The 24,575-nt window shown below is 44.1% G+C and overlaps 1 protein-coding gene across 6 annotated transcripts in view; it reads right to left on the bottom strand.

Moving 5' to 3' along the window:
- LOC308127968 (NACHT, LRR and PYD domains-containing protein 12-like) overlaps positions 1 to 23,246 on the bottom strand; it is a 30,036-nt gene extending 6,790 nt beyond the window's left edge. For 3 of the 6 annotated variants that reach the window (XR_013936529.1, XM_080493625.1, XM_080493627.1), the window contains exons 1-11: positions 23,109 to 23,245; positions 22,345 to 22,418; positions 20,955 to 21,074; positions 19,898 to 19,999; positions 19,743 to 19,821; positions 19,223 to 19,430; positions 17,055 to 18,858; positions 16,801 to 16,974; positions 4,018 to 4,185; positions 3,571 to 3,753; positions 1,928 to 2,110 (exon numbers count right to left, since the gene is read on the bottom strand). Coding sequence is in view for 5 of the 6 variants with exons in the window: in XM_080493625.1 (XP_080349751.1) it covers positions 1,928 to 2,110; positions 3,571 to 3,753; positions 4,018 to 4,185; positions 16,801 to 16,974; positions 17,055 to 18,858; positions 19,223 to 19,430; positions 19,743 to 19,821; positions 19,898 to 19,999; positions 20,955 to 21,074; positions 22,345 to 22,388 (3,065 nt within the window). In the remaining variant the exon portion in view is untranslated. Of the gene's footprint in view, positions 1 to 1,927; positions 2,111 to 3,570; positions 3,754 to 4,017; positions 4,186 to 16,800; positions 16,975 to 17,054; positions 18,859 to 19,222; positions 19,431 to 19,742; positions 19,822 to 19,897; positions 20,000 to 20,954; positions 21,075 to 22,344; positions 22,419 to 23,108 lie in introns of all 6 variants that reach the window. The other 3 variants (XM_080493626.1, XM_080493628.1, XM_080493629.1) reach the window with 3 other exon arrangements.
- Positions 23,247 to 24,575: the final 1,329 nt, after the last annotated feature.

The raw sequence follows: 24,575 nt of genomic DNA, 5'->3' as shown, positions 1-24,575 counted from the left end.
CTCGCTCTCTCTCTCTCTCTCTCTCTCTCTCTCTCTCTGCAGAGTTTCCATGGGTGAGTCAGTTACGCATGCTCACTCTCACAACGAAGCAAACGCCATGTCATTTCCGCATGCGCATCCGGTATTCTTTTCAAAGTACAAGCTCGGTTGGGAGAAGATTGTTTTGAAAATACGTTGTTTTGACTTTTATTTTGAAGTTGTGAAGGTCGAGTATGAAGCGCTTATTCAGTTGCGGATCTCGGGTCGGAGCGGGGTTAAGCTCGCGCATCCCGTCTCGGACAAACCGGAGTCCAAAAAAAAGAAAAGCAAAGAAAGCGGAGCGCTGTTCCACACTTCGATTGTCCAAAACATCCAAAACAAGTGAGAAAGAGGAGCAGCCCGCCGACGCTTCCCCCACAGAGAGACTGACGACTCTCCTCGGTGCAAATTACAACAGTGACGCTCCGCGGCGACGGAAAAAAAAAGAAGAAAGAAAGATACCGGTACCAGCCGGGCCCAGTATAGTATCGTTTTAAAGGCGTCAGTACCGCAATACCAATACAGTACCGGTGTACCGAACAACCCTACATAGAACCTAGGTCCCTGTGTTAATATGCCTGATAACGTTTCTATGTGTTCTGTCATTTTCATTGGATGGTGTTGCAGCCAGTCATAGTCAGTTGTTGAATTAGGAGACGAAAGGACGTCTGAAGTCTCTGGTAGGACGAGGAGGACGCATGCTGAGGGAGGACTGCACCTGAACGTCTCACCTGGACCTCATTTATTCTACTTTTCTCCTTTTGACATCCTGAGGATTTATGTTTTCTCTTCAGGACCTCCACACTAACCTGTGTGTGTGTGTGTGTGTGTGTGTGTGTGTGTGTGTGTGTGTGTGTGTGTGTGTGTGTGTGTGTGGACCATTGACTGTAAGTAATGTAAATTGAAGTGATTGTTGTTGCCTTGTGGAGAAAAGGTGGAGGTTAGTAGAAAGGTCAAATGTTTAAGTTATTGAGTTTTTCATTATTTGAGGTGTTTGTTTGGTTGTTTAGTTTGGTATAAAGTTCTTTCTAAAAATAGTTGTTGAACTCCATAGTTCATTTAAAAAAGCCTTTAATTTGTAGTGTGTGTTTTACTGTACATAAATATGTGTTTGCTCTAGAAACAAAAACCTATTTGTCTGGGTCTGGTCCTTTAAGTAACTGTGTGAATATTTCTCATGGGTTTATAATAAGAAGGCTCATTTGAGTGTCGCCCCCTACTGGTAAACCTTGGTGGTCTCTACCTGCTAAGGAAGCCGACCACCCCAGCCTTTAAGTCAAAGCTCCTCTAATTCAATTCAGAGCAATAATACTTTAGAGAGCGGGGCTGCTCCAGGAGCTGAAATGAGCAGCTGATCATATTTAGAAGAGACTGATCAGACTGATCCTTGTTGTCCAGCTCTTCTTCTTAAGAAGGTTGGAGCCCCGAGGAAGTGAAAGAAGAAGGAGCTTCTTATTGTCACTGATGTGATCTTTGTTCTTTTGGAGCTGAATTGATGTGACAGCAAACAGAAGCAGTGTCCAGTGGGAGGACAAGTCAACAGCCAAGGTTACTGGACATCAAGCCAACAAGTCCAGAGTTTGAGAGTGAGGGAGAGTTTGGAGCTCCAGCTGGGAGATCAGTGACTCTTCATCCAGGAGAGATCAGCCTGCTTTGAAAGCTGAAGCTCAACATGGAGCGTGTCAGAGGTTGACGGAGAATTCTCCACTGCAGCACCTTGCTTCTTCTACCAAGCTTTGAAATGTGGAGCTCCACACGGCTCTGCCACAGTCACAGGACTAAAGCCCAGAGAAGAAGTCTCAGTTTCTCATGGAGATCCTCAGTGTGGATCATCTCATATCAGCCTGATGTCTGACCTTTAGTGTCAACACAACTTTCACTGCACACAAACTCAAACATGGAGTCTGACCTCAGAGTCTCCAGACTACAGAGTGGACTCTCCAGAAAACCACACAGCTGCTCAACTCCTGAATCCTGCAGCTCGTTGTAACTCAGGTCCAGATGTTTCAGATGTTTCAGGAGGGAGGGGTTGGACTTCAGAGCTGAGGCCACAGAAGAACAGCTGATCTCTGACAACCTGCAGAACTCCAACCTGAATAAAGAGAGAAAGAAGTGAGATTAGAGGACAAAGTTTGATGTTGAAGTCATTGAGACTGAAGAAGGTTCAGACTGGAAGAGTTTAGAAATGTAAAGTCCAAACAGCTGAAGCCACCAGGAGGAGAAGAGTCTCATCAACATGCTGATCACTAACATGCTGCAGAGCTCAGTCCATCTCTGTCCTCCAACATCTGGATCACAACACACACACACACACACACACACACACACACACACACACACACACACACACACACACACACACACACACACACACACACACACACACACACACACACACACACACACACACACACACACACACACACACAGTTCTTCAGATACAGTAGAACCTCTGAGGACCAGGTCAGAGCTCCACCCTGTCCTGGACACGTCACTGTGGACGGACACATATTTACCTGTTAACACACCTTAATGAGGACAACCTGCCTGACGAGGACAACAGACAGGTTCTCCTGCTAAATTTCAAGCTGAGCGACACTGAAAGGACCAGAATACTTGGTCTGGAGCTGATTATTGTAATATTCAGACATTGTGGTGTCAGGAGGTTAGTTTGAGAGGTGAATTCTGGCCGCCTCCCTGCAGCCCAGTGCTGCTCTGTGGAGCTGCTCTCCTTTAGTTTCACTTTCCCTTTCCAGCAGAGAACATGAGGCCCAAACTGACCAGAGGCTCTAATCTGGTCCCACCAAGCAAGGAGCTTATAGAGGATTTACACAACTTTCTTTTAACCATTTCTTTGTATTTTGCTCCTCAATGTTTCATTAAAATTGACTTTATGATGAGATTGTTGTCATTTTCAGTACTAACTGTTAGATCTTGTAAAAATATAGATAATTTCATTACATCCACTGTGACAACAACAAAGAAAAACTTTGAAGTGTAAATTTATAGGTTATTATAGTAATATTGTACCAGTCTGGTCCACTCAGGATGAAACTGGACTGTATGTGGTCCCTGAAGTACATTAAATCTGATTTAATAATTACCTTGTATACATCTTATATACATGTATATATGGATATATATTGTATACATCTTTGTACTGGTTCAGTTATGTGCTTTTAAATAACCAGAACATATTTAGTGTTTGGTTTGTCCAATATCAACTGGTCCTACAATTTGAAATGTTTTTGTTTTTTATCCCATTAATCTATTAATCTAAAAATAATCACTGATTAATCGATTATTATAATAATAGTTAGTTGCAGCTCCAGTTGACGGAGAATTCTCCACCGTAGCACCTTGCTTCTTCTACCAAGCTTTGAAATGTGGAGCTCCACACGGCTCTGCCACAGTCACAGGACTAAAGCCCAGAGAAGAAGTCTCAGTTTCTCATGGAGATCCTCAGTGTGGATCATCTCATATCAGCCTGATGTCTGACCTTTAGTGTCAACACAACTTTCACTGCACACAAACTCAAACATGGAGTCTGACCCCAGAGTCTCCAGACTACAGAGTGGACTCTCCAGAAAACCACACAGCTGCTCAGCTCCTGAATCCTGCAGCTGGTTCCCACTCAGGTCCAGATGTTTCAGATGTTTCAGGAGGGAGGGGTTGGACTTCAGAGCTGAGGCCACAGAAGAACAGCTGATCTCTGACAACCTGCAGCCCCTCAACCTGAATAAAGAGAGAAAGAAGTGAGATTAGAGGACAAAGTTTGATGTTGAAGTCATTGAGACTGAAGAAGGTTCAGACTGGAAGAGTTTAGAAATGTAAAGTCCAAACAGCTGAAGCCACCAGGAGGAGAAGAGTCTCATCAACATGCTGATCACTAACATGCTGCAGAGCTCAGTCCATCTCTGTCCTCCAACATCTGGATCCTCCTAAACTCCTCTCAGTGGTTTGACTTCAACACATTCTAACTTCAGACAGTGAACTGACCTCAGAGTCTCCAGGTTACAGTTTGGACTCTCCAGTCCAGCACACAGAACCTTCACTGATGAATCCTTCAGCTGGTTCTCACTCAGGTCCAGATGTTTGAGATGGGAGGAGTCAGACTTCAGAGCCGAGGAGATCACTTCACAGTCGGAGAGTTGACATGAAGAAAGGCTGTAATGAGACACAGAGAGGACAGGACGTTGTTATGAGGACTTTGTTGGACCTCAGAGCTTCAGATCGTCTTCTCTGGGTTTGACTTTGGCTTCATGTGGACGTGAAGAAGAGGACATGGAGGTCCACATGTTTTGTTCATGTCTTCAGTTCCAGATGTTGAAGTGAAGCTGTGGAGTGGAGCTGGACGTCCTGCTACTTCTTTCTATTCATTACAGAGTGTTTGGTTGGAGAGACGGGGACAGTGGAGACAATCATTCTTCTGAGAGACACAATTCATTCATTCATTCATGGTTTAGTTTGTGAGAACTGTGGGAGCAGAGACATTGTCCTGGAGTTTGTTCAGTCTTCTTTGGTTCTAGTTTTGTACTTCACTTTGATTTGAGTCTTTTGGTCAGGAAATGTCCAGTTTGGAAAGACAAAGGTTCCAGATGTGAGTCAGTAGTTTGGAGATAAACTCAATCACCCTCTTTACTGGTTTCATCTCCATTTAGTCTCAATCTGAAGATTTGGTTTTACTTTTGATAATAATTTCTATGATTTCTTCCTTACTAATGAAATGTCTCCAGGTCTTTCTCTTTACACTCTTTAATAGATTCCATGTGTCTTTAATAGGATTCTTCTTTTCTTAGATTTCACCACATTTATTTTTGTAGCTATATGAACATTCTCACAGTAGTAGTTAAAGTATTTTTATATTTCACATATTTATTTGCCACTTCTTTTGTGTTTTATAGATTCTCTGTATCATGTATTTTTCCTTTTGACAGAATCTTTTAATCCTTCTTTGATCAATAGATGATCTTTGTTATTGTTTTCTTTGTTTAACATTTCTTCCTAATTCTGCATTTCTTACAGCTTTATTCACATTGTTGTCTAGATATTCTGATTCCCAGTCAATTGTAATAAATAGCTCTTTTCCACCAGCTCCTACTCAGCCTTACTCCACTTGACCCTACTGGCCTTGCCTCTACTCCACTCAGCCTCACTTGTTTTCCATTACAATAGAACGACCACGGAGTGGGCGGAGTCATCTGAGCTTTCCCCGTCATGCACAAGTAATCACCCCGATGTGATGCTTCACTGTCCGGTGTTTCGGTTTCACTGGTGCTCCTGTTAACTGGTGACTTCTGCCACAAGCTGTTAGTAGCTACTGATGTTAAAATAAGAAATACAAACCATACGATACTTTAAATTCTAATGGAAATGTGGTTAAACAGCGTTCACCAGGACAGCTGCAGACTTTGGTCCTTTTTTGTTTTTTATTGTGTTCAGGTTTAAAAAATGGCGGGTGAATGAGCAGCCTGCCGTCTCCTCGACTTCGCTCGCTTGGAACCTCAGTGTACTACGGTCTACCATGAAAGTACCTGGTAGCAGGCACCATCATGTGTTGTGGAAAAGTGTCAAAAGTGAGTAGAGTCAAGTGGAGTAAGGCTGAGGAGGTGGAGCAGCACCTTAACCTATTTAAGGTGCCCCTCTGGTGAGGATAGGTAACTTGTTCAGAACGTATTCAGGAGCAACACTGATCAGGTCCAATCAGCAGTTTTTACTTTGGACATGTCAAAGTATTTATTTGATATCCACAGTCCAATTGTTGATTCCTGTCCTCAATGACTCGCCCAATACTGAGTTCCTCTAACACAATAAATGTTTCCTCCTACTTCCACTCTCCCTGGCCCGGTTCACAAACTGTGTCTGCACACCTGGCATCGATTAGGTGGAGGTTTGAACCTCCACCTTGCCCTAGCTCCACCTAGTGGGCAAACATACATTCTAAACCCAAATGGCCAGTCAATAATAGGGCACACACAAACAGAAACAAACAAACCCATATGAAACCTTAAATGGCTCCTATAGTAGGAACTAGAGGAAAAGTGCATTAAGTTTATTTTGGTAACTCCATTAAGTCCTCAGTCCAAACCCGTCTGTATTACAATCTGTTGTCCTGATTGTTTTGTAAACAGTTGATGTTGTTGGGAACACTGGTTGTACATCAGGCAATTTGACTGTTGATGATGATGAGGAACAGTGATATGAACACTTTTTTCAGTAATGAGTAATCTAACTAGTTACTATTTCCAAACCAGTAATCAGATTAAAGTTACTTCTCCAAGTCACCATGCATTACTATTGCAGCATTACTATTGCAGCATTACTATTGTAGAGTTACTATTGTAGTGTTACTCTTGTAGCATTACTATTGTAGCAATACTATTGTATAGTTACTATTGTAGCATTACTATTGTAGCATTACTACTGTGGCATTACTATTGTAGCATTACTTTTGTAGAGTTACTATTGTGGTGTTAATCTTGTAGCATTATTATTGTAGCAATACTATTGTAGCGTTACTATTGTAGCGTTACTATTGTAGCATTACTATTGTAGCATTACTATATGAGAAATTACTATTGTAGTGTTACTATTGGAGCGCTACTATTGGAGCGTTACTATTGTAGTGTTACTCTTGTAGCATTACTATTGTAGCAATACTATTGTAGCATTACTATTGTAGCATTACTATTGTAGCATTACTATTGAAGCGTTACTATTGTAGCATTACTATTGTAGCCTTATTACTGTAGAATTTTTATTGTAGTGTTACCATTGGAGCGTTACTATTGTAGCATTACTATTGTAGCGTTATTACTGTAGAATTACTATTGTAGTGTTACCATTGTGGCATTACTATTGTAGCATTACTATTGTAGCGTTACTGTTGTAGCATTACTATTGTAGCATTACTATTGTACCGTTATTACTGGAGAATTACAATTGTAGTGTTACCATTGTAGCATTACCATTGTAGCGTTACTACTGTAGTGTTACTGTTGTAGCGTTACTATTGTAGCATTAGTATTGTAGCATTACTATTGAAGCGTTACTATTGTAGCATTACTATTGTAGCCTTATTACTGTAGAATTTCTCTTGTAGTGTTACCATTGGAGCGTTACTATTGTAGCATTACTATTGTAGCGTTATTACTGTAGAATTACTATTGTAGTGTTACCATTGTAGCTTTACTATTGTAGCTTTACTATTGTAGCGTTATTACTGTAGAATTACTATTGTAGTGTTACCATTGTGGCATTACTATTGTAGCGTTACTATTGTAGCGTTACTATTGTAGCGTTACTATTGTAGCATTACTTTTTTTTTTTTTTTCTTTTTTTCGCCCTTGTCCTGTTCGGCAGCTTGGGCCAACAATATGATGTGATTGAGAGCCTTCGGAGTCAGAACAGTTTTTGGTCTTGCAACAGGGAGAGACCTGGAGTCTCCTCCTGTTGCCTTCTCCGTCAGAAGTTGGCATGGCTGCCGTACACGACCGGGGGGGAACGCTCAAAGAGAGAGAGAAGAGAAAAGAGAGAAGAAAGTCGAGGGGGGAGGGGGGAAGGGGATAACATACAATGTCCTTGTTGTGCTACATATATTATTTGCAATAATCACACTCATCCAAATACTTTCCAACTGTTATTAGATTGAACCAGCCTGAGCAGCTCTATCTAGACAGTAAGATGATTTCCTAGATTTAACCAGCCTGAGCAGCTCTATCTAGACAGTAACGTGAAGCAGGAACATGAAATAACAAAGAGGCAACAACAAAAGAGGAACATGATTTTTAAAGTTTGAGCAAATGATGACAGATAACAAGCAACTTCAGAAGCACCTTTTGTGAGGAGTGAAAGTGTGTGTGTGTGTGCGTGTGTGTGTGTGTGAGTGCGTGTGGTTTGTCCACTGGGTGTGGGCGGAACTGTTGTGGGGGGACCCGTGGTGACACCCCGGGGTCCGAGGCCACCGCGCCCGGACACCGCCACCTCGGCAGACAGAAGCCCCCCAGGCCCGGGGAGACCCCAGCGAACCACCCCAGAGAGCCCCGCCCCCGCCCAAAAAGCACCCGACGGAGAATGCAGAGAGGAATCCCCCCCAGGCAAGAGGGGCCCACAAGAGAAGGACAAAGGGCACAGGGCCCCAGGCCCCGACCCAAGCCGCCAAGCCGAGAAAAGGCCGGAGCAGGGCCCCCGGGCCGAGCGGGCCGAGAGCCCCCCCAACCCCGGCGGCGAGTCCCACCGCACCCCCGGGAACAGGCCCACCCACCGCCCCCCCCAACCCGGCAAGGCAGAGACGGCCCCAGCCGCCGCGCCCCGGACCAGCCCCGCCCCCAGACCCAGGAAAGCGAAGTCCGGCGCAGGCCCCGGTCGGAGAACAGTCAACTCTACACCCCCAGGAGCCTCATATTCCACCCGCCCCATAACCCCTCCCCCCGGGTCTTGATTGGGAAACCCAACCCATGACCCACCCCGCACACACACACACACACACACACACACACACACACACACACGGAACGGGGGGGGGGAGTGATGACTCTCGCACCCTCAGGCCGCCGGCCGGGCCCCCTCCCGGCCACCGCGGTATCCCAACCTCCACCAATCCAACAGCAAGTGGAGAAGGAGCAACGCACCCCAGCCCCCCCACAAGCGCCACGCCCGAGGGAGCGCGCCCCCCGCATTCCAGCCGCACTCACCCCGGGCCGGGGCGGGACCCCAGCGGGAGGTGCTGGGGGGAGCCACGTCTCCCGCCCTTCCCCTGCCCTATATGTGTGTTGGATGTATGTAAGGGTGTGTTTTTGTGTTTTGAAAAGGTGGATGCGATGTGTGTGTCTATGGTGCGGTTTAAAATTGGGGGGTAGCGGGGCCCGGGCGTTCTACCGCTGACAAGCGGCAGAACCCCGAAAGCGGCTTACCCCCTCAAGACCCTGCATGACTAAGTGTGGTTAAAATTGTGGGTGGTGCAAAGTCGGGGGAGGACCCAGACCGCAATTAAGTAGCCTGGACCCCCCACCTAGGCACCGCCCCACTGTTCCCTATTGTGGGGTAATATAAGGTGAGGTAAGGCAGGGAGGGTTCTGAGGGAGGGGGTCCCCCCGTCGCTAGGACCTTGGCCCAGCTGGACCCCCCGCGCTGCCCCACCCCACCCCCCGAGCGGCCGGCCTAGGACCCGGGGGGCCACACCCCCCCAAACAAGGCGCCGCAAGGGGACCCGGGCAGGGAGCCCCCACCCCACCCAACGGCCAGACAGCAGAGTCCGAGACCCGCAGGGCCCAGTGCGAGCCCAGCCGGAGGCCAGTGGCCAGGGCACCCCCCCTCATTCGCCCACTCCACACAGCCCCACACCCCAACCCACACACCCCAACCCACACACACACGCACACCCCTATCAGGCCCTGGAGGTCACTCTCAGTTAACCGTCCATCCAGAACCCGGAGCCCCCCCCCGTCCCCCGCTCCCCCCAATCCGGGAATGAGGCAGACCCGGAGCGCGGCAGCAGGGGCCAACCCGCCCCACCGGGGGAGGGGGCCAGAGGGAGGACCCACCCCCAGCGCCGCAGCGGGCACCCCCACCGGGAAGGGGGAGGCCCCGCACCCCCAGGGCCCGGACAACCCGCCCCCAACCCCCCCCCCCAGTCGACAGCCCAGCCGGGGCCCGACGCCCAGCCCCCCCATCCCACCCCAGCGGGCCCGACCCCGGCCCAGAGCAGAGCCCCCCCCACACCCCCGCCCAGGACTCCCCAGGCCAGGCCGTAGCCCCCCAGCATAGATGCCAGGACACCCCCGAGCCCACAGAGCCACCAACCACCAAAGCCACGACGCCCCAGCCACGGACGGTCCCCAGAGCCCCGGGGTGGAGCCACTACCCCCCCCCACAGGGCTACATGGTGTATTTAATTATTGGGGACCATGTGGACTCAAATTGTGTCAAATGATTTTTCCTACAAGCAGACATTCTCTCCAATGTGATGTGGTCTAGAAGTAAGTTTTTAAATAACTTTATATTCAGATTACTTTTGGATTTCCAGTTCATGAGGATCGCCTTTTTTGCGACGCTTAGGGAAACCAGGAGCATGCAGGACTCATTTTTTTCTCTTTTAATTTCTGTGAGATCTCCTAACAAGCAAAGTGAAGATGAGACTGGAATAGGGTGGCCCAGGCATAACGATAAATCTTCACAAATCTTTTGCCAGAAGGTTTGGACTGGCGTACACAGCCAAAGTGCGTGTAGATAGGTATCTGGGAGATCACCTGTGCAGTTTGAACATATGTTAGTGGGAGTGAGCCCCATCTTGAACATCCTTTGTCCTGTGTAATGAACTCTGTGAAGGATCTTGTATTGTATGAGCTGTATATTGGGGTTTTTGCTCATTTTGAATGTATTTGTACAGATTTCTGACCAAAACGTTGGATCTCTGTTGATGTTGAGATCTTCTTCCCATTTGAACGTGGGAAGGGATATTGAGATATTTGAACCTGACAGGATTGAGATAATTTTAGAAAGAGGTTTAGGTGCTGAGATCTTCAGGAGGTTTGTCACTGTCTGAGGTAAGTTCAAGTTAATCTGTTCTAGTTTGAACTTAGTTTGTATTATTGACTTAAGCTGAAGATATTCCAGATAGTTGTTTTGACTGATGCCATATGTTTCTATTAGCTCATTAAATGGAATAAAAGAGTTATTGGAGATAAGTTGTTCTAAGTGTCTTATTCCTTTATTTTGCCATCTTGGGAAGTTTATTGGTTTCTTTCTTTGCAGGATGTCGGGATTGTTCCAGATGGGTGTGAGTTTGCAGGGAATGAGTGTAGATCCATTTATTTTAAGAAATTCCCACCAAGCTGTCAGCGACGTGTTTATATTGATGCTTTTGAAGCAGCTGTGCTTTTTGATGACAGGACTGAAGAAGGGAAGATCTCTGACTTGGAGATCTTCACAGAATGTTTTTTCAACGTCTAGCCAGCCTTCATCTAGGGGTTTCTGATTGATCCATTTTACAACATAAAGTAGTTTATTGGCCAGATAATAATTATAAAAATTTGGGAGTTCTAAACCACCTTGGTCCTTGGTGTTCTGGAGTGTTTTTAAACTTATACGTGATGGTTTATTTTTCCATAAGAATTTTGAGACATGAGAGTCAAGAGTGTTAAACCAGGTTTTTGGTGGTTTTGCTGGGATCATTGAGAAGATGTAGTTAATTTTAGGCAAGATCATCATTTTGATTGTTGCTACTCTCCCCATAAGTGAAATTGGGAGTGTCCTCCATCGAGTGAGGTCCTCCTCTATTGCTTTAATAAGGGGGGTGTAGTTTAAGTGTACCAAGTCTGAGAGTTTGGCTGAGACGTTAATGCCGAGATATTTGATGTTCCCTGGTTTTAGTGGGGTGTTAGGTGTCTGCTGAAATGTAGAGTTGATAGGCAAGACTACTGATTTGTTCCAATTTATAGAATATTCTGAGATTGAGGAGAATCTGTCTATCAACCCTATTGTTTCTGGAAGAGAGGTCAGTGCGTTTTGCAGGAAAATTAGCACATCATCCGCATAGAGACATATTTTATGTGTTATATTTGCTGTTCGTATTCCTTTTATGTTATTATTCTGTCTGATGGCTGCTGCTAGTGGTTCGATGAAAATTGCAAAGAGAGATGGTGAGAGTGGACACCCCTGTCGGGTGCCTCTCTCAAGATTGAACCTTGAGGACATTTGGTCATTGGTTTTAACACAGGCACTGGGTGAGGTATACAGTATTTTTATCCAGGAGAGGTAATATTCTCTAAATCCAAATTTCCGTAGTGTAGCAAGTAGAAATTTCCAATTTACCCTATCAAAGGCTTTTTCTGCATCTAAGGAGGTGATAATGGCTTTTTGTTTATTGTGGTGGCAGTGGTCTATAAGATTAATTAATCCATGTGTATTGTTAGTGGAGTGTCGTCCTTTAATAAACCCAGTTTGATCTGGGTGTATGATGTGGGGTGTGATTTTTTCCAGTCTGCTTGCTAATGTTTTACTAATTATTTTAAGATCTACATTGATTAGTGATATCGGCCGATAGCTAGATGGTAGTGTGGGATCTTTATCCGGTTTTAGAAGAAGACTGATATTTGCACAGTTCATATGTTGGGGGAGAGTTGAAGATTCTTTAATTTCCTCAATTATTCTGAAAAAAATAGGTGAGAGTAAAGACCATAATTCTTTGTAAAATTCAGTGGGGTATCCATCAGGTCCTGGAGCTTTACCATCAGGCATGTGCTGGAGAGCTTCCTGCAGTTCTTCTACTGAGATGGAAGCTTCTAGACCTTGGATCTGTTCTTCTTTTAATTTTGGGAGGTCGACTGTGCTCAGAAAGCTCTCTATTTCAGATTGTGAAGGATCAATTTGTGAAGAGTAAAGTTTTTTGTAGAATTCTCTGAAAGTATTGTTTATTTCTTGTGGGTTAAAAGTGATTTTACCATTTTGAGTTTGGACTGAGGGGATTGTACATTTTTCTTTATTTCGTTTTAACTGATTGGCTAAAAGTTTGCTGGATTTATTACCATGTTCAAAGTTCTCCCAGCGTAGTCTCTGCAGTTGAAATTGTGTTTTATGTTCAATTATTTTGTTCAACTCTATTTTAAATTTTCTTAGTTCCATTAATAGGCTGTCGTCTTTGCAGGCAGCATGAGCTGTTTCCATGGTTTTGATTTTATCTTCCAGTTCTTTCTCCTTTTTTTTTTCTCTTTTGGTCTTGTATGAGGAGTAAGAAATGATTTTACCTCTCATGACAACTTTAGCCGTCTCCCAGAGGACACAGGGAGAGACACCAGGCAGGTCATTTGTTTCTAAAAAGATTGTCCGTTGTTTTTTAAAGAATGTGAGGAAATCTGGATCCTTAAGCAGTGACGTGTTAAATCTCCACTGTCTAATAGGAGGGGTGATTGTTCTATTAGTAACTGTCATAGTGACAGGTGCATGGTCACTGATAGTAATGGGGTGAATCTGTGTGTCCAAGATGTCTTTAATCACTGATTTACTCACCAGAAAGTAATCTAAGCGCGAATAAGATTGGTGCACTGCTGAGTAGAAGGTGTACTCTTTAAGGGTGGGATGAGAGGTGCGCCAGGCGTCGCAAAGACCATAGTCACACATGTACTGCTGGACTATGTCTGTAGATTCCCAGTGTCGGGTGTTTGCTGCTTTACTAGCTCTGTCTACTTGTTGATTGAAGGCGATGTTGAGGTCTCCTCCCACTATCAGTGTTTTATCAGAGTGTGTTGAGAGGGTGGTGAAGAAATTATGATAGAAGGAGGGGTCATCAACATTTGGGCCATAGATGTTTGCGATACACATCTCTATGTTCTGAAGAGAGATGTGAATAATTATAAATCTTCCCTCTGGATCTGTGATTGTGTCTTTACACGAGAATTGTATTTTATTGTTGATTAATATAGCTACGCCTCTCTGCTTGGAGTTAAAACAAGCTGAGTATGTGTGAGGGAATTGTGGTGATATCAATTTGTGATGTCCTGTTGTAGGTGTGTGTGTCTCTTGTAACAAGACAATGTCTGCCTGTAGTTTGTTTAAGTGTTCAAAAACTTTTTGTCTTTTTATTTGCGTGCCCATTCCTCGTACATTCCAGGTGACAAACCTGAGCGTGTTTCTAGCTACACTCATCTTCTAGGTGGGTTCTCTAATGCTGTATATGTGGGTTTGTGTGTGTCTGTGTGTCCGCGTGCGTGTACGGGTGTGTTTGTGTGTGTGTGTGTGTGTGCATGCGTGAGTGTGTGCGTGTATATGTGTCCGCATGTGTGTTCGACTAGGTGCATGCGTTTGTGTGCGTGTGTGCATGCGTGCATCTTTGTATGTGTCTGTCCGCATGTGTGTGTGTGTGTGTGAGTGTGTGTGGATGCATATATCTGTGCGTGTGTACTTAGGATCCCTAAGTCTGACTGGCTATTCAAACGTAGTAGTGTGTGTCTGCCAATATATGAGTGTGTGATATGGTGACAGTTGGATTGTGATGTTGAGGTTTTAATGTGGTGAAAACAGTGGAAGTGTATTGTTATCAAAACAAGGGAGGGGGTGTGGAAATAGAAAAGAAAAGTGAGAAACCAAAAACAGAAAAAGAACCAATTCAAACCCATAGGTGACATTTAGCGGTGACGTAACAAGTGCTTTTTTTTTTTTTTTTTTTTTTAAGTATATCCCAGTGTTTTTTTGTTTTTTTTTTAATATCCCAGTGCTGACAGTGCAAGTCCATAATAATTATTACTACCGCAATATAGCAAACATCGTGTACATTAATGATGTAATATTAATTAGCTTCGCTTTAATATACGTTGTTCATGATGTTTACTGATGTTACAGTTAAACTCTTACCTGGACCTGAGTAAACCTGTGATGTGTGTGTGTTAGAGTGGTCATACTCAGCTTTTGTAGCATTACTATTGTACCGTTATTACTGGAGAATTACAATTGTAGTGTTACCATTGTAGCATTACCATTGTAGCGTTATTACTGTAGAATTACTATTGTAGCGTTACCATTGTAGCGTTACCATTGTAGCATTACTATTGTAGCATTACTATATGAGCGTTACTATTGTAGCATTACTATATGAGCGTTACTATTGTAGTGTTACTATTGGAGTGCTACTATTGGAGCGTTACTATTGGAGCATTACTATTGTAGCATTACTATTCTAGCATTATTATTGTAGAATTACTATTGTAGCGTTACCATTGTAGCAATACTATTGTAGCATTACCATTGGAGCATTACTATTGTAGCATTACTATTGTAGCATTACTATTGTAGCATTACTATTGTAGCATTACCATTGGAGCTTTACTATTGTAGCATTACTATTGTAGCATTATTACAGTAGAATTACTATTGTAGCATTGCTATTGTAGCATTACCATTGTGGCGTTACTACTGTAGCATTACTACTGTAGCATTACTATTGTAGCATTACTATTGTAGTATTACTATTGTGGCATTACTATTGTGGCATTACTATTGTAGCATTACTATTGTAGCATTACTACTGTAGCATTACTATTGCAGCCTTACTATTGCAGCATTACTATTGTAGCATTAGTATTGTAGCGTTACTATTATAGCATTACTATTGTAGCGTTACTATTGTAGCATTACTATTGGAGTGTTACTATTGTAGCATTACTACTGTAGCATTACTATTGTAGCATTACTATTGTAGCATTACTATTGTAGCATTACTATTGTGGCATTACTATTGTAGCATTACTACTGCGTCCAGCAGGAAGAGTTTCTTCTCTACAAAGACACTTTATTATTAAACAGAAGCAGCTGCTCGTTCTCTCCTCCAAACTAACAGACACACACAGAGCATGCAGTCCGACCTGACCCGCCCCCTTCTCCACTCTCAGCCAATTACAGACCGACTCGATCTAATGGTGCGTTCAGGTGACACAAAAGAATTGGAACCAAGAAATGTCAACACTAAACTATATCATTGCAACAAGAACTGCAGAGATGTTGAACTCTTTTTGTATTTTTTTTCTTTTTCAATCAATCAATCGATCAATGAAAGACTTTATTTGTCCCCTAGGGGGGTAATTAAAAGGTTGAATAGCGCAGAGAGTGCAAATATATAAATATATAAATATATAGATAAATAGATATAAATATATAAATAGATAAATAGTGCAACAACAGACTACAACTACATCACCACATAAATAACTAGCTGCAATATTAACAATCTGATAATAAAAGCGTGAGTCAGATATAAATACAACAAAGAATGAAGGTCAAAGGTTAAATATGTATCAGCAGGAGGCCAGGCAGTGATCAGAACTGAGTTTGTGGCAAAAAGGAGTAACTAGTAATCAGTACTTGGATTACTTTTTCAAACTAACTGTGTCAACACTGATTAGTATTGATCAAAGAGTCATGACTCATGAACAAAAATGGAATCTGATGAGCATCAGAAAACCTCAGGGCACCACCTGTTTAACAGGAAATGATGCCAATTTATATCAGTCTCATCAAGATATACTGAACAAAACTATTCATTTAGAATTTTAATTCATAGTTTAATAATAACAATTAACACAATTAATCATAAAGGATGAAGAATTTCAGAGTTCCTGACATAGAAGAGGTCGACATTTCATTCACCTTTCTACACATTAATTAGACAGCAAGTAGTGACAGTAGGATTCCTAAGATTATATTCATTTAAAATGAAAAGAAGAAAACCACACAGGTTCTGTGTGAGGGTCAGAAAGTAAAGACAGTGGTTCATGAAGCTTCATCTGGCCATCACTAGAATAAACTATTCTATTCTATTTTGTCCCGTCGCTGTGCTTCACTCCACTGATTTGACTGGTTGCTTCATAAGAAGTACTGGTCACTGTGAGGCTCTTGCCTCTGCTCTCTCATCCTCCTCTCTTTCCTTGGTGGATCCTCAGCCTCCTAAGTGATGATATTTTCATCCAGCCACAGGAGCACACCTGAAGTGAGTGTCCTGCTGCTGCTGGGCTTGTCTCATGTGTGGTGTTCTTGCTCGTAGTCGTGTCGGTGTCAGAGTCTGAGGCAGAACTCTGTAACATGGAGCATCACAAACACAGTGAGTGGAGGAAGTAAAGCTGCTGCTCTCCACCTGAACTTACACTGGAAACTTTACTTTGTAGTTTTACTTCCTGATTAATAGAGGAGAAAATATCAAGAGGCTGTAGTGTTCTACTGAGATCTTTTACTGATGTTCTAGAGATGTGAGCAGGAGAACAGATAGTGGTGGATATTAATGATCAATAATGTCAGAACCTGAGAGCTTCCAGTTTACAGTGAGGACTCTCCAGTCCAGCCGACAGCCGCTTCACTCCTGAATCCTGCAGGTTGTTGTCACTCAGGTCCAGATGTGTCAGACTGGAGGACTGAGAGCTGAGGACTGAGGACAGAGCTCCACAGCTTCTCTCTGACAGACCACAGCTGCTCAACCTGAAGAAGAAGCAACAATGAAAACCAGTTCAATGTTTGTCATGGACTCAGTTCCACATATTTGTTCATGACCCACGTACACAGCTTTGTTGGAGGCTTTGACCACTGGCAGCAGCTTCAGAAGAGCCTCCTCTGAAGCAGAGTATTTCTTCAGGTCAAACTCCTTCAGATCTTCTTCTGATGACAGTAAGATGAAGACCAGAGCTGACCACTGAGCAGGAGACAGTCTACCAGTGGAGAGACGTCCTGATCTCAGGGACTGTTGGATCTCCTCCACCAGAGAACCATCGTTCAGTTCATTCAGACAGTGGAACAGATTGATGCTTCTCTCTGCAGACAGATTCTCACTCAGCTTCTCCTTGATGTACTGGACTGTTTCCTGATTGGTCTGTGAGCTACTTCCTGTCTGTGTCAGCAGACCTCGGAGGAGACTCTGGTTGGTTTCCAGTGAAAGACCCAGGAGGAAGCGGAGGAACAAGTCCAGGTGTCCATTTGGACTCTTCAAGGCCTCGTCCACTGCTCTCTGATGGAGACGGTGGAGATTAACTTTCTTCTTCAGCACTTTTGACCACCAGGAGGTTTGTTGTTGTTCATCCAGGAGGTTGATTCCAGAGCTGATGAAGGTCTGATGGACATGAAGAGCAGCCAGAAACTCCTGAAGGCTCAGATGGATGAAGCAGAAGACCTGGTCCTGGTACAGGCCTTGCTCCTCTTTAAAGACCTGTGTGAACATTCCTGAGTACAGTGAGGCTGCTCTGAGATCCAGGCCACACTCTGTCAGGTCGGAGTCATAGAAGATCAGATTTCCTTTCTGCAGCTCATCAAAAGCCAGTTTTCCCAGAGACTCCACCATCTTCCTGCTCTCTGGACTCCAGTGTGGATCTGTGGCAGCTCCTCCATCATACTTGACCTTCTTGACTTTGGCCTGGACCACCAGGTGGTGGATGTACATCTGAGTCATGGTCTTGGGCAGCTCTCCTCCCTCTCTGCTCTTCAACACCTCCTCCAGAACTGTAGCAGTGATCCAGCAGAAGACTGGGATGTGGCACATGATGTGGAGGCTTCGTGAGGTCTTGATGTGGGAGATGATCCTGCTGGCCTGCTGCTCCTCTCTGAACCTCCTCCTGAAGTACTCCTCCTTCTGTGGGTCAGTGAACCCTCGGACCTCCGTCACCATGCCGACACAGTCAGGAGGGATGTGATTGGCTGCTGCAGGTCGTGTGGTGATCCAGAGGCGAGCAGAGGGAAGCAGGTTCCCCCTGATGAGGTTTGTCAGCAGCACATCCACTGAGGTGGACTCTGTAACATCAGTCAGGATCTCAGGGTGCTGGAAGTCCAGAGGGAGTCGACACTCATCCAGACCGTCAAAGATGAAGACCACCTGGAGGTCTTCAAAGCTGCAGAGTCCTGCTTCTTTGGTTGGAGTGAAGAAGTGATGAACAAGTCCCACCAAGCTGAACTTCTTCTCCTTCAGCACATTCAGCTCTCTGAAGGTGAATGGAAATGTGAAGTGGACGTCCTGGTTGCTTTGGTCTTCAGCCCAGTCCAGAGTGAACTTCTGTGTCAGGACTGTTTTCCCAATGCCAGCCACTCCCTTTGTCAGCACTGTTCTGATTGGTGGAGATCTTCCAGGTGAGGCTTTAAAGAGGTCTCCTGGTCTGATGCTGCTTTCTGCTCTGGCTGCTCTCCTGGATGCTGTTTCAATCTGTCTGACCTCATGTTCCTCATTGACCTCTGCAGTCCCTCCCTCTGTGATGTGGAGCTCTGTGTAGATCTGCTTCAGGAGGGTGGACTCTCCTGCTTTAGAGAGCCCCTCAAACACAACCTGGAACCTCTTCTTCAGGGCACATTTCACCTTCTGTTGGCAGACTCCAGTAGAAGTTCCTGAAAAGAAGAAAGCAGGAATGAGTTGAGTGTGTTTGACATTGAATGTGAAGATGACAGTGTGTTAGTGGAGATGTTTCTCCTCCATCAGCTCCATCCAGCTCCTCAGTGGAGACCAAACAGCCTCTGATCTGATGCAGATGTTTGCATCACATGAGCAGCAGAGTTCAGGAACTCTCTTTGTGTCTCCTCTTCTCTGCTGCTTGTTTTTGGACTGTTTGTTCTGCCTGTTTCACACTTTCTGTGTCGGACCTGGAAATGACCTGTGTTCTCTGGATGGACTCTGTTTCTGACTGCTTTCTGCTCCAGCTGAGAACATTTCAGCTTCATCTCCATCATGAGAAATGAGATCAAATCCTCTTACTGCTCCTCAGACGCTCAGCCAGCTCCTCCTGCTTCATCCTCCTCAGGAAGTCCAGGGTGATCCTCAGAAATGACTCTCTGCTGCTCCTCTGCTCTTCATCCTCATCCTCCCTCTCACTCTCTGAGCATGCTGGGTAATCTGGACTCAGGAGCTTCTTCATCTGCTTCAGCTCCTTCTTCATGAAAGTCACCATGTGATCCTCCAGCAGCTGGAACAGAGAAACATCTGGAGTTGACTTTGAGCTGAAACTGAAGCCAGATTGAGATGTGAGTGTAAATCCAGGGCAGAGAGCAGGATGGACAACATGTGAAGCCAAATCACACTTCATGTGGGATCTCCAGCAGAAGCAGCTTCAAGCATCAGTGAAGCCTGGAAGCTGGATGAAGGTTGGACTGTTTCACTTTGGACCTGAATGGATCTAATAAGCTGAGTGTCTGTTTCATGTTTCAGCTGGAAGTCACAGCAGCTTCTTCTGTCTCATGATGCGACAGTAAAGTGTTGAATGGAGACGTGTTCTCACCATAAATGTGGAGTCCAGATGTCTTTGATGCTGAGGGGCGGAGCCACCACGGAGAAGCTGGGAGCTCTGCTGGCTCACGCTGCAGAAACATGTTGACTTTGTTAAAGCTGCTGTGTGGTGTGATGAGGAATCCTGAGACAAACACTGATTCTCACCCCTCATCACCACTTCCTGCTCCACATTTAAAGTTTAAGGGTTCCCTCATAGACCAGTCACTCTTCATGGACACACAGCTGGATGGAAACCCAGAGTCAGAGCTAAAAACAAACACAACATCAGGAACAGACTGACTGGAACAATGGAAGATACATGGAAGAACTGAGACTTTGATTCACTAAGTCAGACTTTGTGAAAATACTGTGAGAATATTTAATAGTTATAAACTGTAGTTCCACATTTATAGTTACTCTACCAGAAAAACAATCTTCAAAATGTACTTCCTATAAAACATCTCCCTTCTGCAGAGAGAATAAACCAAAACACCAAAACAAGACCATCAACACTCATTTGGACTCATTTCCAACCTGCAGTTTCCCAAATCGATCCACCAAAGTTGATGTTTACAAACAAAACATCAAACTGTGTTGATGTTTCCTAACTGACATCATCTTGGGAAATCTGCCACAAGGGTTTCTGGGATATCAAAGATGGCGTCGCAGAAGCTGAAGCAAAATGATCAACGTTGGACCGATTCAGCCCAAAATAAAAGACTGGACTTTCTCAGAGAAAGAGGATTAGAACCTCCAGAATATTCTTAAATGTTGTGAAACTGATCATTAATCAGCAAGAGGTCAACACACTGGTATGTTCCTTTAAATTTAAATGCTGGAATTAAGTGTTTGTGTGAGTGTCATGACCAATTCCATTCAGAAAGGTATTAATGTATCAGAGATCAACATCAACAACTGAAACTGGATCCTACATTTTTCATGTTTCCTAAATAAATTCTGGTCGAATAACTTTAAAGTTAAAAATCATTCAGTTCAAATCTTTTACATCCCCCCATCCCCCTCTCCTCTGGTGTTCCCCAGGGCTCTGAAACCAGCAGATTCATCATCAAAATAGGACTTTTGAAAGAGTGGAGGATCAGACTTTGCTGGTCAGTTTGCAGTTTGGACTCTTGTACTAAAATACTGGAAGTGAATCTTAGAGTGAGCACAACTTCTCTCACTCTGGTTTTGAGGAAATAAAAGAAAAGAAAGAGTTTCTTACTTTGTGTCTGAAGGTCCAGGTTCAGTACTGAAGAGTGGGGGAGGATCTTTGGACCGGTCACTCTTCATAGACAAGCTGCTGGATACTGAAGACCCTGCTGTGTGTCTGAGCTTCTCACCTCTACACACACACACACACACACACACACACACACACACACACACACACACACACACACACACACACACACACACACACACACACACACAGTCAAAATGTTGTATTATATCAACAGATCACACTTGGTTCTTCTCATTTCATTTCCTGTTTTCAACAAAAGAACTTTAATGTTATTTTCTTCTGGAAAAGTTTTCAGGAATTGATCAGTAAAAATATGTTTGATGAAATAACTTCAATAAGCTTCATGTCATTTCCAATCTGCCATTTGTTTCAATGTTCCTGGAAAAGTAGTAGCATCTCATCTTGACTCTGACTTTTCCCACGATAATCTGTATTCTGAATTTCTCCTCTTACAGATTAAACTTGGATTAGAAAAGGCCCAGTCAGTCACCAGATCTCAATCCAATAGAACCTGAATTTCTCCTCTTACAGATTAAACTAGGATTAGAAAGGCCCACAAAGCAACATCAAGTGAGCGGCTCTGCGGTGAAGCCTGGAAGAGCATTAAAATAGAGGAAACCCAGCGAGCGCCTGCTGACGTCATGAGTTCACAACTTCAGCCAGTCATTGCCTGCAAAGGCTTTTCAACAAGTGTGAGAGATGAAGGATTGATTCTCTCTTATTTCATTGGTTCAGTGACTTTTGAGCCTCTGACATGAAGGGATTGTGTTCAAATCCTTTAGTTCCTCACATTGTTATGGGATGTTTTAGTTGAAGCCACTGAATTAAAGCTGAAGTCTGGAGGGTTTCATTTCTATTTCCTGTGGTAATATACAGAACAAAATGAGACAAACTTTGTCTCTGGACAAATCTTTGTGGACCAAACTGTAAGTTAGTGATGTGGGACGTTTGGACTTCAGTGTCATGTGGAGACGTCCACTTCCTTTAAACTCCCTGTTGGAAAGGTGACACTCTTCTGACCTTGGATCAGGTTAAGAGGAGTTAGAAACTCTGACCAGAAAGACAACACATGATCTTCTAGTCTTTGTCCTTTCCACTGCTTGTCCTTGTGTCTTTCATGATCACATTGGGACTGATCATGGGGACGGTGGAATGTCTCTGCACCTCATGTCCTTTACTGCAGCTCTTTTTCTGCTGCCTGTTGAAATCACTTCAGCTCACTTTGGATGACTTGAAATCACTGAGCCTTGAGACGTGTCAATACAGCAGAGCCACTTTTACTACATTTCATCTTTCTATGGAGTTTACATTTAGTGTCCATTCTTCTGTTTGCTGTTTGACTGAATGCAGGAGGGGGGACGTCTCTTACCTGTCCACACACTCTGGTGGGTCTTCTTCATCCACGTCCCACATGTTGAGTCAGACAGAGAGAAACACACCAACCTGCTCAACACACACACACACACACACACACACACACACACACACACACACACACACACACACACACACACACAGAGGAGATCATGTGTGTGGTGCAGCAGGAAACAGAAACCCACATCCTGGTAGTTCCAGTTAGAGACGGTATCATTCAGTAGACTGAGATCAGAGAGCGACAGCCGAGACAAAACAGAGAAAGAAGAACAACAAGAAGCATAAATAATGAACAAACAGAGGAAATAAGATGAGAGAAGAAAATATAGAAACATGAAAAATACAACAATCAATAGGATTAATGTCAGATGGAGGTTTCAGGGAAAAAATGAAGCGTCTGGATGATAAATAATGAGATGATTGAGTCGTGTGTGTGTTTGTGTGCGTGTGTGTGTGTGTGTGTGTGTGTGTGTGTGTGTTTGTGTGTGTGTGTGTGTGTAAAGAGTTGGTTTGAATGAGCCAATCAGAGTGAAGGAGGGCTGAAGCCCCGCCCACTGCTGAATGTTTTCAGAGTTTCTCCATGGAGAAGAAAAGAAGTGAAGAAAGGAGTTAAATGGAGGATGAAATGTTTGTCCAACAGGTGAAGAAGAAGAAAGCAGCTGTCAGAGGTTTGTGATGGTGTGAATGAAAGAGAAAAAGAGAAGTTAGAAAGTCTTTTGCTCCGTTGTGGAAGCTTCTAAAGAGCTGACAGATTCTCACCTGAACTCTCTTCTCTTCTTCTTACAGACACTTTTCCATGTGTGAGGAAACTTGTGGAGAGAAGAAGCTGCTCTTCGTCCCTCTGAGTCCGTCTCTGATGTCTGACAACCTCAATGTTCTCTGTCCTCCTCTCACACACCCAGAGGAGGAAGACGCAGGATGCGGGGCCCAGTGGGGGAGTTGCTTTCACATAAATCACGTGTTTCCTCCGTTCTACTCAGGAAGAGCAGAAATGTGTCAGAGGGGAAGTGATGAAATATGAGCTCCTCTAGGCACAGAAATCACCATTATAAGAACACAACAATGTGTCTCATTCAAACACAATCATCAATATAAACGGTACAAACCACAAACTGTTTAAATTACTTGAAATATGTGGTTTGATGAAAACAAGACAATATTGTAAAACTATTGTAAAAACATTTGAGTTTGACGTGGCTGTCACAAATACACACCAGTCATGAGAACATAGCATCTGTGATTTAGAGTCCAAGACGCCTGCAGATAACAGAATGTTGATTCTGAGAGTCTGAGAGTCCAGAGTCCAAGAGTCTAACAGTCTGAGAGTCCACAATCCAGAGTCTAGAGTCTGAGAGTCTAGACTCCAGAGTCCAGAGTCCAGAGTCCAGAGTCCAGAGACCAGAGTCTGAGAGTCTGAGAGTCTGAGAGTCTGAGAGTCTGAGAGTCTGAGAGTCTGAGAGTCTGAGAGTCTGAGAGTCTGAGAGTCCAGAGTCCAGAGTCTGAGAGTCCAGAGTCTGAGAGTCTTGAGGGAATTCTTTCATGTTGATTTCAAACTAACACAGAATGTTACACTTGAGCTGATTGGACCTTCCTGGTGGATTAACCAGAGTCCTGGACCAGGAATCTTTGTAAATATATTATCACTAAAGGTTGCACAATGAGAGGTGGTCCTGCTGCAATTCAATTAAAACTCAAGTGTATTTATGAAATCTTCCACCTGGCTGGGTGCTGTAACAGAATCTGACAGGCACCACTGTCTCCGGGACACTAGATGGCGCTGGTGCGTCCCTCCAAATGACCTCCAGAAGGCCCGGCTGTTGTGTGTGTGTGCGTGTGTGTGTGTGAGTGTGGGCCTGGTTATAGGAGAAGTGAGGATGGAGCAGCCATTTACTGCCAAAACTAACTCACTAACATCTTGGTGAAAATAGAATATATGTTTTTTTCAAATTAAATTGACTATGAAAGTGAGAACAGGAGTTCCCCCCTCACCTCCAGAGGAACATAGAGAGTGAGCTACCAGCAGCTTCTCCCTGTGGAAGGGAACATCAGTCCTCACCTCCAGAGTGAACATAAGTCATGTCTGTATATTACATCCATCATCCATCCATCCATCCATCCATCCATCATCCATCATCCATGATGTGATCCAGCAAACATGTCCAAGCAGTAGTGTTGTGTTGTTGCTTCTCATTGTCAATAGAACCATGAGAAAGTATGAGAGTGACT

The sequence above is a fragment of the Lipophrys pholis genome (assembly GCF_963383615.2).
Source record: "Lipophrys pholis genome assembly, contig: SCAFFOLD_35, whole genome shotgun sequence".
Taxonomy (NCBI): Eukaryota; Metazoa; Chordata; class Actinopteri; order Blenniiformes; family Blenniidae; genus Lipophrys; species Lipophrys pholis.
Note: the sequence above shows the minus strand (reverse complement) of the source record. Positions and strands in the feature narration are given on the sequence as shown.